Source organism: Globicephala melas, chromosome 19 (genome assembly GCF_963455315.2).
Source record: "Globicephala melas chromosome 19, mGloMel1.2, whole genome shotgun sequence".
NCBI classification, from domain to species: Eukaryota; Metazoa; Chordata; class Mammalia; order Artiodactyla; family Delphinidae; genus Globicephala; species Globicephala melas.
Window position 1 is genome coordinate 49441045 of NC_083332.1, and position 14353 is coordinate 49455397.

A 14353-nucleotide genomic window follows, 5' to 3' on the forward strand; every position below is an offset into this window, starting at 1 on the left:
CTCCACTTCCCCAAGTGGATCAATGCCACAAGTGAAAAGAAGTCCTGGTACCTGATGAACACTTCAGAACCCATGTGAATTCAACTGGCACCATTAACTAAACGTGAAGCCTCAATATCAGAAAAGTGACTGTGGGACATGGAGGGAGGGGAAAGAAGTGCTAGTTTAAGGGACATCTTAGTTGTAAGAGAGACACAATGAGTTTAGCACAAAGAAGCCTCTGCGAAGTAACTACTTCCTAGAGAACACTCCCCTTGTGGGACGCCTGGAGAAATCACATTCATGTGCTGTCAGTGTGGAAGAGAGAATAGGAATTTCTTCTATTTTAAAAATTATGGTAAAATATACACGACTTAATATTTAAACCATTTTCAAGTATATAGTTCAGTAACATTAAGCATATTCACAGTGTTGCACAATCATCACCACTATCCATCCCCAGAACTTTATTATCTTTCCAAGGGAAACTGTGTAACCATTAAACAGAAATCCACATTGTCACCCCTGCCCCGAGAATATTAATTCATTAGAACTGCTGAATTTTGGTTACAAATTGCTGCCTACTTAGTAAGACTAGAAAACAAGGGGCTACTTCAGTATGCATCTATTCCCCATGGAGGGTGGTTAGCACACAGGCCTCCTGTGGGACCAGCAAGCAGTGGAGCTTCACTGGAGCATTTTTCACGTGCCACCAAGAGATGGATCAGAAAGACCTGATCCACAACTTACACAAAAGTGGGGAAGTTTAGTAGGACCTAAGAACCAGGAAAACCACTGGCTGGTTCCTACCTTGTGCAAAAACTCCAGTTTTTCCCCATTGTTCACGAGCTTGTAGGTATAGACAAAGCCCCCGGCTACAGATCGGGGATTCAGTATCAGGTCTTTGGCCACACCCACCAGCACATACCAATCATCGCCAGTGTTGGAGAACCTGCACACAGCCACACTGCATTTACAGAGAAAGAATCAGGAGTCAGGTATTAGTCACAGCCCAGAGAATTCCCATTCCAGTCTTCAAAACTCTGTATGTCCTGGGCTCCTTACCTAAAAGCAGCTTCATTCTGTTCCAGCTGGACAAGGTCCAGTGTGTTCCCCTGAATAGGATTCATCACTCGGATCACAGAGGCCCACTGTCCATTGCCAGCCTTAGGAGCTCCAAAAATGGACTCAGGGAGGTTTTCATTGAGGAATGCTGCTGCCATCTCCGCAGCCAGCTCTCGCTCATCCTCCCCTGCTGCTTCTACCATTTCCTAAATCCAAAGAACCAAGGAAGAGTTGGTGTGTTCAGAGGCGGGTGCTGGATGAGAAGTGGACAAGTAGCAAGAACACCTCCAGGGAGTGTTCATAATACACAAAGTAGCCAAATCTGTCCACCAAAATCAGGATCAAAGGGAGAGGTATACAGACAAGGGGAAGAGGAAAGATCACTAAGGGGAAACTAAAGAACTAACATCAGCTGTGGCGAATACTTGACTGGCGGTCTGAGAAACATGAAGATGAAAACACCTTTTTTCTATCTAACCCATCTGATTTCTCTTGCTAAGACTACTTGTTTCCTCTTTTCTAGGCCAGATACAGTTTTATATAGTTGGGACCATTTGTTTTTTGCTGGGAAATGATTTCTGGAAGGAGCTGGTGTTGTGGGAAATACAAAAGCAGTCTCCTCTGGGCCCAATTTCAGGAAACAGATTGTTTTGGAAGTTCCAGGACTGGAGAACCGTTCCAGAGAAGTAGCTGAATACTGAATAAACCCAGCTCAGCGTTTTAGTCCTGTCACAAGAAAGCCTCTAAAACCAAGGACTGTGGCAAAGGGCTCTGCTTGAAGGACCTGAAAAGAGGCTGGATCTTCAAATATAACAAAGACTACAGCCATCAATTACACAGAGGTTTAAACTTTTCAACACAATTTCATAGGAATGCCTTTTTATTGAACCCTGAAGGTTAAATGCATTACCTCTGCCATCTGCTGCTTCCTCTGAGCTTTTGTGGCCTCAGTGTAGGCATTATGGTCAGTCTCAATGATGATAAGGTTGTTACTTTCAGGGTGGATGACAAATTTCCTGGGTGTGTACTGCAGTGGAAAGGCTACTTGATTGAAGACAGCACCCAGCTTCTCCAATGCCAAAATCCTACGGCAAAAGGCAAGGAGTTAATAGGTCACCCACTCAGGACCAAGAAACTGGTGTTGAAATGGTCTATAAGCAGTCACAGCAAACACGTCAATCCCTAAAGCTCTAATGTTGGCATTAGACAACAAGAAACAATAGCCTTCTTATCTAGATGATTACACGTAAGAGACAAGGAGATCAGGGGAGGGCCTTTACTTTAGCAACAGCCCATCACTGTTCATGGTGATTCCAGTTTCCACCCGTGAAACCTACATTAGAACCCTCAAAGGATTTTTTATCCTTCCAATGATAATGTGACAGTGAAAAGTCAAAATTTCCTCTTGATTATTACTGACAAACGCTGATATAAGGAGTACGAATTCCAGGGCTTCCCTGGTGGTGCAATGGTTAAGAATCCGCCTGCCAATGCAGGCGACACGGGTTCGAGCCCTGGGCTGGGAAGATCCCACATGCCGCGGAGCAACTAAGCCTGTGAGCCACAACTACTAAGCCTGAGCTCTAGAGCCCACGAGCCACAGCTACTGAGCCCACAAGCCACAACTACTGAAGCCCATGCGCCTAGACCCATGCTCCGCAACAAGAGAAGCCACTGCGATGAGAAGCCTGCACACCGCAACGCAGACCCAATACAGCCAAAAAAATAAATTAATAAAATTAAATTTAAAAAAAAGAGTACCAATTCCAAATTTGCTGTGAAGCACTGCAATTATCTGAACATATGTGGTACTTGTATGACAGTGTTTCATAAAATAAACTGGATGCCATCCTGAACGAAAATCACCTAAGCTTTAGGAAATCCACAACGACGCACAAAGAGATGGCAAGTATGAGTTCTACAACCTTTGTCAAAAGGGACAGAGATGTGGACTTCCCTGGTGACACAGTGGTTGAGAGTCCGCCTGCCGATGCAGGGGACACGGGTTCGTGCCCTGGTCTGGGAGGATCCCATATGCCATGGAGCAGCTGGGCCCATAAGCCATGGCCACTGAGCCTGCGCTCTGCAATGGGAGAGGCCACAACAGTGAGAGGCCCGCGTACCGCAAAAAAAAAAAAAAAAAAAAAAAAGGGACAGAGATGTGCATTAAGTCAAATTATAAGCAAAATGAGCAGAGAACCCAGATGCTCTTAAAAATATAGACACTTGGTCTCTAACAATGGAGTTTTATTTTTAATTTAAATATTCTTACAGATCATATACAATCTGACAGCAGACCTAAAAAACAATGGAAGATAGGAAAAACCATTTCAAAGTGCTTAAAGAAAAAAACAGCTAATTAAGAATCATTAAGGGACTTCCCTGGTGGCGCAGTGGTTAAGAATCCGCCTGCCAATGCAGGGGACATGGGTTCGAGCCATGGTCCAGGAAGATCCCACATGCCGCGGAGCAACTAAGCCCGTGCGCCACAACTACTAAGCCTGCGCTCAAGAACCAACGAGCCCCAACTACTGAGCCCATGTGCCACAACTACTGAAGCACACACACCTAGAATCTGTGCTCCGCAACAAAGAGAAGCCACTGCAATGAGAAGCCCGCTCACCACAACGAAGAGTAGCCCCCACTTGCCACAACTAGAGAAAGCCCACGCGCAGCAACGAAGACCCAACGCAGCCATAAATAAATAAATACCGAAAGAAAAGAAAGTGAAAAGACAATCCACAAGAGAAAATATCTGCAAATCATATTATCTGATAAGGCAGTTGTATCTAAAACATAAAAAGAACTCTTACAAATTCAATGATAAAAAGACAACCCAATTAAAAAATGGGCAAAGGATCTGAATAGACATTACTCCAAAGAAGAACAAAGAGCCAATATAAGCACATGAAATGATGCTCAACATCATTAACCATCAAAGAAATGCACATCTAAACCACAATGAGATATCACTTCACACTCTCTAGGATGGCTAGAATCAAAAAGTCATATAATAACAAGTGTTGGTAAAGATGTGCAGAAATTGGAATCCTCAAACCTCATTGGTGAAAACGTAAAATAGTCTAGCCACTTTGGAAAGCAGCCTGGCAGCTCCTCAAAAAGTTGAACAGTTACCAACAATTCCACTCTTGCAGGTACATACCCAAGGAAAATGAAAATATACACCCACATAAAAACTTGTACATGAGTGTTCACAGCAGCGTTATTCATAATAACCAAAAGTGAAAGTGAATGGTTCTGACAGTAAGTACTATGGACAGTGGTGTTTAAACTATGTTCCCAAGAATTCTTCTTATATGTTTCACACAGCAGCCCTCCCTGATATTGTTCTGGGGGAAAAATGTTCTGCTGCTACAAAAAGTTTGAAAACCTGTGGAATTGTCAAAATTAATAAGGAATCAAGGAGATAGAGAGCACACGTCGATAAAACAATTAGAGGATACATGGATGAGGCTAGGCCTTGAAAGGCAGAGATGTGTGTGGGAAGCATTCCAAGGACAGCTGCAGAGATAAAAAACCAGGCAGGAATATATGGAGGTATGCAGGGAGAGTAATTCTGCTGGAGCATAAGGTATACAAAGGTGCTGACACTTAGAAAGAGAGCGACAATGACTGAAAAGTTCCAAAAGTTTTTGCAAACAAATCTGGCAGTTCACTTGATTAAGTACCAAGTGACTCATATATCAAGAGGTCAGAGTTCCATTGTAAACAGCCAACAGTTATAACCAGGACATGTATGACCAACAGTTATAACCAGGACATGTATGACACTAGTGGCATTAAAGGGTTAAAAAAGAAAACAAACACAACCAACCGCCAAAACTCGAGACAGTCAAACTGAATAGGTTATTTTCCATCTTGCAATACAGACAGTGTTCACTCCAATGTGATCAGTGTAAATAATGTCAACCTGCAAAAGGCCTAAATAATTTATATTGGTTAATATTTAAGATATAACATTGCAAATGCAAGACAGAGTGAGAAAAGATTATCAGTGAGCCAACAACGCCTGCTCTAAAACCAATCTAATGGCATGGCCCTTGAAAACAAGAATCTTAAAAATCTCAGAGACTGAACTACACTGCTGAGTATAAAAACTTGGCACTGAAGGTCTAAACAGAAGCTAAAACTCCCAAACACCAAGACTTGGCTACCAGGTACTTAAATCCTGAGCCAAATGAAGGTTTCAGTTACAACACTAGTGCCATGGCAAAAAGTCAGCTCTCTGCAGCCTCTTGCGGGGCTTCAACTGTGGGGCTCTCTCACCTCAGGGTATTGGTGGAGATGGCCACAATGCCCTCAGGGCACTGTTCAGAGGCGAAGCCAGATGCAAATTCCAGGGTCTCGTAAGACAGGGGGGTGAGATGGAAACGAGATTGGTAAGAATAGCTCAACCATGAGCGGCTTGACATGGCCAACACCTGAGGAAAGAAAAACATCTCCAATAAGCTTGGGAAAAGCCCAAACATGGTATGCTAACCAAATTATCCTATCCCCAAATTTCAGTGTGCAGAATATCCCAAGGAATTTTAGAAACCTAAAGGGCTACCTTAAGAAAAACAGGCCTAGAGAAGAGGCAGTATGGCTTACTATTTGCTAAAAGCATTGGCTATTAGCCAGATGACCTACTAATCACTCAATCTCTGAGCCCCAGTTTCCACATGTGTAAATTGGGAATACTATCACAAGGCTGGATAGTTGCAAGTATTAAATGCAGTAACAAGTAAAGAACTAGCAGAGCACCCGGCAACACTGATATTCTTAGCTACAAAGGACACAATGTTTCCCAGCCTCTTTCACATTACACAGTAAGCCATGACACTGATACCAGGTTGCTCCTGGGTAGTGGTATCCTACATCGGAGGTTTCCAGCTAACTGTCAGTATACTCCATTTGCTCAGCCTCAGGATTGAAGGGATCAGTATTCTAACTCACCTATAACCAAATCATGGCACAGTGCCATGGAAATCCAGTTAAGAAGCTCTAGATTAAGGGACCCAAGACTTCCCACATGAAGGAAACTAATCAAGATAAAGCTAATGTCAACTAACTACAACACTGGTGAATTAATGACAGCAAAATTTATACCAAGGGGATTTTTCTCAGCTGATGCCACTAACATCCAAAAACACTATCTCGCCCCTTTCATTACTTACTGCCTCCTGGCCTTGCATCCGGACACGAAAGAGTTTCACAGGACGGGACCCCAGGTACCTAGTGCGGGTGTCAGACAGATCCCCAGTGACAGGGTCCAGGACTGTTCTCAGCAACACACCATTCTAATAAAAAGGAGAGGAGTGGTTAAAGTCTATACATAATGGAAGCTTCTTTAGCTACTTAATTTCAGAGCAAATGGAAGGAAATGACTAGGTGGTTTAAATATATACTAATCAGCCAGCCATTCATTCACTCTCTCCTAAATCACTCTCACTCAAATAGCTATTGAGTATTTACTAAGTGAAAAGCACAGTTACTTTTCACTGTGTATCCTTAAAAATATTTTTACCAAGTATGTTAAACTCTTCTTCATAATTTTAAGTTTTAAGATATATGCACAGTTTAATATCCACGCCTATTGTGGTCTCTAAATACCATTTCCCTTAAAAAGAATAAGAATCCTAAGAGAAATGGCTTCTTCAGGTCTGAAGCAAGAATGTTCCAAATGTGTGTGGGGCACTTTGTTGTGCCAGGAAGAAGCCTCCAAAGATAGTGGGGTCATGTTAAAAGGACAAAGGAGCCAACTTGAAAGGGGAATTCCCACTCATCTAAAATGTGGCAATTTAGCATCCAAAACAACTACAATAGTTTGATGCACAAATATTATAAAATCTGCAAGTTCATAATGTTATTTAAAAAACAAAACAAAACAAACACTTCATCAGTCTTCATTGGAGTATGCTACGGCACCAACTCCTTACTCTGAAAATAAGTGAGCAAAGGGGAAAAAAATGAAATATTTATCCTTTCCCTATATGAACTGTACTTCAGGGTAAGCAAAGATATAAAGCAAATTTTGTCTCTAGAGAAAAGTTCCAGCTAATTAAAGAACAAAATAGAAAACCATCACTTCCCAACCCCTAATGAATCTAAGCAATGTGTATCACTGGCTGTTATTAAGTAAAAGATGGACAGGGAGCTTTAAAACAGGTCATTCAAAATAGATACTAACATTCTAACATCACTAAATTAGGTGGGACAACCAGACTTCATACGCCACCGGATATAATAGGAAAACAAATGGCACCTATAAAAATATTCTTGTCCCTCACCAAAAACAAATCTAATCAACCTCTTGGTCTGTGCTATCTAATACTATAGCCATCAAGCCACATGTGGTTAGTCAGAATTAGAAGTGTGCTATTAGGACTTCCCTGGTGGCGCAGTGGTTAAGAATCCACCTGCCAATGCAGGGGACACGGGTTTGAGCCCTGGTCCAGGAAGATCCCACATGCCATGGAGCAACTAAGCCCGTGCGCCACAACTACTGAGCCTGCACTCTGGAGCCTGCGAGCCACAACTACTGAAAGCCCGTGAGCCTAGAGGCCGTGCTCCGCAACAAGAGAAGCCACTGCAATGAGAAGCCTGCGCACCGCAATTAAGAGTAGAGAAAACAGAGAAAGCCTGCGCGCAGCAACGAAGACCCAATGCAGCCAAAAATAATTTTTTTAAAAAAAGTGCTGTTAAGTGCAAAGTACCAAATAGCAGATTTCAGAGACCTAGTTCTCCCCATACCCAAAAAAATAAAAGGGAGAAAACATAAAATATCTTAATTCTCTACTGACTACAAATTGAAATGATATTTTGGATATACTAGGTTAAATAAAACATTAAAATTTAACTCCATCTGTTCCTTTTTTGTGGCTACTGAAAAACTTAAAATTAGACCTGTGGCTTGCATTATATTTTTAATGGATAGCATGGTCTAATCTACCCACCAGTTTGCAGGAACATTAAACACACAAGGAATGACTCTGTCAAATCCAGAAGGTGGGAAATTCCACAAGAAAAGTGATCTGGTTTCTTTAAAAAAATTTTTTTTAACAGGTTGGGACAGTTATTAAAAGAAACATAAAAAGATAAATCAAGCAGATGAAAACTGTGGACAGCTTTATGTAGATCCCGAGTAGAACCAAATGTAAAAACATTTTTGGGAAAAGAAAAAAAAAGGAGAAAACTAGAATATGGGGATATCAGATGACATTAGGGAATTGTTAGGGCCTCCCTGGTGGTGCAGTGGTTTGAGAATCCGCCTGCCAATGGAGGGGACACGGGTTTGAGCCCTGGTTCGGGAAGATCCCACATGCCGCGGAGCAACTAAGCCCGTGTGCCACAACTACTGAGCCTGCACCCTAGAGCCCTCGAGCCACAACTACAGAAGCCCGTGTGCCTAGAGGCCGTGCTCCGCAACAAGAGAAGCCACTGCAATGAGAAGCCCACGCACTGCAATGAAGAGTGGCCCCACTCACCAAAACTAGAGAAAAAGCCTGTGCGCAGCAACAAAGACCCAACGCAGCCAGCCATAAACAAAGGAATTGTTAAATTTTGTTGAGCATGATCATATTAAGGCCTCAACACACACACACCCCTCGGCACAGCTACATTCTCAAGTACTTAAAGATGAAACTATATACCATATTGGATCTGCATTAAAATACTCCAGGAAAAAGAAAAGAAGGGGAAAAGACAAAGTGCTGATAACTGGTAATAAGTACATGGAGGTGCATTACATTAGTCTAACTCCTGCGCATGTTTGAGAAATTCTAAATTAGGAAGTGAAATTAAAAAGCAAAAAGTACCTGGCCTAGATGAAAACGAAAAGTATCAATATATGGTCAAAACCCCTGACAATCTCTGATCCTTAGGTTCCTGCCTTTTGGGCCATGAAGAGCTCAGGTGCTTTGACAACAGGGACCATCTAGGGGCCCTCTTGGAGCCCATTATGAACTGTGAGACCCTCCGTATCCAGGGGTTCTGAATTCACGGATTCAACCAACCATAGATCAAAAATATTTGAGGGGGAAAAAAAAAATTCCAGAAAATTCCAAAAACCGAAACTTGAATTTGCAGCAGCTATTTATATAGCATTTACCTTGTATTAGGTAATTAAGTAATCTAGAGATGATTTAAAGTGTATGAGAATATGCAATTACTATGCCATTTTATATAAGAGACTTGAGTATCCTCAGACTTTGGTATCCAAGGGAGATCCTGGAACCAATCCCCCAAGGATACCAAAGGACAACCGTATTAGTTTCAAAAGGTGCATACTGTGAGTACAGGCAACTCTTAAGAACCCCATCTAGTTCTGCCACAGAACAGCGATTGCTAAGCATTTTTATCAAAAGCTCTTCATAAAAATACTTTTTTCTAGGCCTGATTTGTTCTAATTAGAGGTGAAGTAAGTGGAACACAGAGCAGCATTGCTCACTTCTCATAAGGTGGGTAACTGAAACCATAGGCACAGTATTGAACAAAGGAGTCATGAAAGTAAAAGAAGCCATGACACCAACAATGTGAGTTTCTAGATCTCTTACCTGTAGCCCAATATTCAGGTATAAGAAGCCAATAGAGCCCCTCTCACCCAGCTCATCCTGCTTCTCAGTCCCACCCATTTCCACAATACACAAGGACTCAGGCTGGGCTGGGAGAGCCTGCATGCTCAAAGGTTGCAAACAGTCCTAAGGGGGAAAGAGAAAAGAATAAAACATGGGAAATGACCAATTTTGGAAAAAACCTACCCAGAGAAATCTAATTCTAGAAGTGAAGAACAACTCTTTCTCATGGACAGGGAAAACCTGAAAAAGGAGTTCTATTTAGACTGAACCTTAAAACAATCTCTGGAGAGGATTGTGCTTTCCTTTTTTTTTTTGCAAAAGTGGATAATGGTAAAAGTAAATATGCAAAGGGCACCTCTTTAAAGTCATCCAAGGCCCTTTTCTGTAAACACAGTCTTGGATTTTTTTTTTTTGTTTCTGTTTAAACTAAAAAAGGGAATCAAGCCATAAGCCAAAGAAGCAGGCACTGCAGAAGACTCCTGAGGTGTGCTGCTACAATAATCAGGAGAAGCAGCAGGTGGAGATTTCAGGGTCCAGCCCAGCTGATCTCAGAGAGGGACATCAAAAATGGGTCAGGTGCTCAGGTTCCAAGTGGAAGATCCTTAAAGTTGAGAGTGACACTCACTGAGGGATCCAGGGAGATGATTCTGACAGTATTGTCCACCAGCCCCACAGCCAGGAAGCGAGACCGCTGCTCTCCAGGGGGGACGTTGGCCAGACTCATGCACACCACATCTGCTGACATCTCCTTCCGTTCTGTGTATTCATTCAGCTGTCCTGACTACAGGAATGAAGACAGAGAGAGGTCACAAACCACTCCAACTTGCCCCCAAACCCTGGGCCTGGAGAACAAAGGGAGCTTGTTAAGTTCCTTTTTGCTTCCTCGCACTCTTCTTACTATAATCAATGACCAAGAATATCTCTACCTAAGGTTCCAAGATTAAACTCTACAGGCTAATGGAAAGCAAAATTACTGACAAGAGAATCAAGAGACCCTTGACAAGTATAATGCACCACAAATTTTCTAAGCCAACCTAGCTCTCAGGAAATGAAAATACATAAAATTGTTTATTTGTTCATGAAAATACTCTGGGTGAAAGAGAATTCAAATATGGCATTTAAAGACAAAACCCCTCACTCATAGGTACAGTTGGACTATACAAGTTGGCCACAACCAGAGACTTCTTAAGAACATAATTAAACACACCTAACATCCTTCCATATATAAAAGTAAAATAAGTTTCTGAAATTGATTCAGATTGCAGAAACTAAACATATGGCAAGTATCTGGTGGAAAACTAGAGTGTGCAGGGCAGAAAAAGTGTTTCATTGCTAAGATGGCATTTCATAACTCCAATTAGCATTAAAGACATGAAAACATATCCACCTCCAACCCCCTTGTAAAGGGCTTTAGGACACTTTCCCTTCTCATTTCCCTTTCATTTTTAAAATTTTATTTTTTATGTTTTAATAGATCTTTATTGGAGTATAATTGCTTCACAATACTGTGTTAGTTTTTTGTGTGCACAACAAAGCGAATTAGCCATATGCATACACATGTCCCCATATCCCCTCCCTCCCACCCTCCCTTTCCCACCCCCTAGGTCATCGCAAAGCACCAAGCCTATCTCCCTGTGCTACGCTGCTGCTTCCCACCAGCCAACTATTCTACATTTGGTAGTGTTCATTTCCCTTTCTCATGAATATGTAATCTAGATACCTGGACTGCAACTCCCATCTTCACCTCTGAACCCTACATTAAGTCCCACAGTGAATGGTAAAATAACATACGGGATCCATTTCAAAATAGACCAGTTCTCCTCCTGTCAGGGCGATCACCACTTGTCGTTGGTTCACTGCACATTTCACAATTGTTTTCTTTCCAGGAGTCTTCCACTCATTGACTCTCTTGTCTGCTCGTATGTGCCGAATGCCATCAGGATACACCTTGAGGCAGTAACAGAAAGAAACCCAACTTTAGCAATTTGACTCATCACTCAAGCATGACCCTCACACGTATCAGATCTGTCAGATCTAGAGGCACTGTATTTGAGGCACCAGTTGGGTCAATGACAAAAAAGAGTTAAGAGGTCCCAGGCAAGGTTAACTTCAAAAAAGTTCATGTTTTGCAGCATCCATTTCAAAGAAGTTCAAAGCTCCTTAAATGTGAACCCAGCAATCTACACCATAATGAGGTCAAAGAAAGGACAAAGTAAGGTGAGCAGGTTAAGCAGCTCTCTGAGAATCCTCACCTGCACTAAGGCATCATCTCCTAACAAGGAGCAGGACAAGGTTGGGGTAGTGCCCAGAAACCCAGAGTCAGTCACTTCTTCTACAGTCTCTCCAATGGACAACACAAGTGTGGCATTCACGAAAGACACAATGATGTAAGCATCAAACTCATCTGAAAAGGAAAGAGAAGAAAGAAGTGGGTTAGCTAAGAACTCATTAGTTACAAAGCCAAATGAGACACACTAAACATTCTCTTCAGAAACTTTCCAAGGCACTTCTTCTATGTGTAGTCATCACACACAGTCATGTGGCAAACAGCACAGGATGATCCAAAAGATAATTAAAGGTCATAACAGCCTACAGATATACTTTGCTTCCTTAAATGGCTAAATAGTACATAAACTAGACATGCTCACATCTAATACCTTTGAAAATTAATATTTTCTTGAGACATTTGCTAGAAAAATGCGAGAGAACAAAGAGGAAATTTTGTATACAATATTTATATGTACTGAAGCTACAGTTTCAGATGCCAATCACAATCCATTCTTAAGAGATACTCCCTATAACCAAGGAAGGTCCCCATTTTCTTCCAAAAGTATCTTATGTGAGAACACAAGACCTAATGAATAAAATAGTGATTACTTAAGCCTCCAAGACACTAAGACATTCTAGGGTTGGAAACTGAGAATCCTAGGATGTCCCAAAAGGAATGATGTAAGAACACTGGATAACCAGGGAGGGGGTGGGTGGTGGTGGTAGTTTATATTGTGAGCCCTTGAACTCTCTAGTTTTTCACATTTAAAAATATCACCATTCGATGGTCATGAGCAATCCTATTAGAACTTGCTTTTCATTTAATAAAATGCACTTGGATAAACAAACACCAACAAGTTTTTCAAGGAGGTCAGAGGTATATAGGCAACCCCAAAAGTTTCTCACACAGATCCCACAGTTAAAAGCTGTCTACTTCCTACACATTCCACCCTACAACATAAAACAACTTCTGTATGTATCTCCCACATCCAGCACAATGTTTGGCATAAAGCTTGATAAATGCTGAATAAATGTATGTTCATTTTTTTGAGATGAATTGAGATTTTCCTACTTTACATTTGAATTTTCTGTATCAATTCCCCTCTTCTTGTCCCCTTCACACAGAAATCAGGCAAACAAGGGATAGAATGACAAGCACACAAGGTACTAAATTAGAGTGGCTACCTCAGTCTTAGCAGAAACAGCTGAAGGATCCTGCTTGCCTGAGTCCCTGTCAGAGCTCAACACCATAGGCCTGATCCACCCCACTCACATCAAGGACACAGTATGGATTGAGTGCTCCAAGGGTCATTCAGCTGAACTAAGATTACTCAATGAGTTCAGCAGAATCAGTGCTCTTTACAGAAAAAGGGGCCAGATGAAAATGTATTATTGGTATAACCTATAGTAGCATTCTGACCTATTAGCAGGACATAAAATCAATTTTGTGGACTGCAATCAGCATTTTAAAATAAATATATAGAAATAAATATAATTTATGAGGATGCCTCATAGTAAGGGTAAGTACTATTCTGCAAAACTGTTGCTTTAGTTAATAATACGTGTGCACTGAATGAGTGGCTGAAAGGCAAGGATCAAAGATCTTTCCCAATGGGTATAATCTAATGGCTACACCAGGAATCCAGAGCAAGGGTTCCATCATAAGGAATAACACTGAACAAGCAGATAATTTGTCTTAGATTACTTTACTATAACTGTCAACATGTATCGCATGCCTGGGGACACCTTATAAAATGGCTTTGTAAGAAGACCGCACTGTTCGCCATCATAAAACATGGAGTGTGGACGTGGTCGTCTCTGAAATGGATGCCTTAATAGCGCACAACAAAACCATCTTCACTCTCCACACAACACCAAGCTTGGAAGCTTTGCTCCAGCTCTCAGTTTTTGAACTGGAAATTTCTGGTATGTAAAAGTAACAGGAATTGCTTAATTTTAACATTATATAAATATCGTGTCCTTTCCCATGTTCTCAACACTGAAACCTTGTATCTTAAAAGCTGTGCCAGAGCAAATTAAAGCCAAACAAAAACGGGCTCAAACTGGTCAGGATTTCAGGCTCTTCTTTCAGTCAAGGGAAAAGGTGGGCTTCCAGAAAAGAAACCACACATTTGTAACTTACAAGCAGAGAATGAGGGGAGTGAGGGAAAAAGGACTGCCTGGGCCCTTATCCTTCCTCTGACCCAAGGTCCCAGACTGCTCAGGTATAAAAATAAAGAGATGCTTGGTGGACTTAAATAGGGTCTTATGCTTGCTGGGCAGTTCAACAAGGAGTAAAGCAATGACTGACACCTGAAAGCTCCTTTACATCACGGATTTCCTCAAAATATCCACTACCCTGTAAATACTAAGCACACTGTAACTTCTACCCTTTCCATTCTACAGTCAGGAGGACCAGAAACAGATAAGCTGCTCTTGTGTCCTAGGCAGGTTATAGGTTAAAA

General features: G+C 41.6%; 1 protein-coding gene across 2 annotated transcripts in view; it reads right to left on the reverse strand.

The window, feature by feature from the left end:
• The window catches only part of SF3B3 (splicing factor 3b subunit 3), a 46816-nt gene that overhangs the window by 3732 nt on the left and 28731 nt on the right, over positions 1–14353 (reverse strand). For both annotated transcript variants that reach the window (XM_030863374.2, XM_030863375.2), the window contains exons 12-20: positions 11873–12024; positions 11412–11567; positions 10246–10401; positions 9600–9743; positions 6222–6344; positions 5332–5486; positions 1955–2129; positions 1045–1250; positions 790–946 (exon numbers count right to left, since the gene is read on the reverse strand). In XM_030863374.2, coding sequence (XP_030719234.1) covers positions 790–946; positions 1045–1250; positions 1955–2129; positions 5332–5486; positions 6222–6344; positions 9600–9743; positions 10246–10401; positions 11412–11567; positions 11873–12024 — 1424 coding nt within the window. The remainder of the gene's footprint in view (positions 1–789; positions 947–1044; positions 1251–1954; positions 2130–5331; positions 5487–6221; positions 6345–9599; positions 9744–10245; positions 10402–11411; positions 11568–11872; positions 12025–14353) is intronic.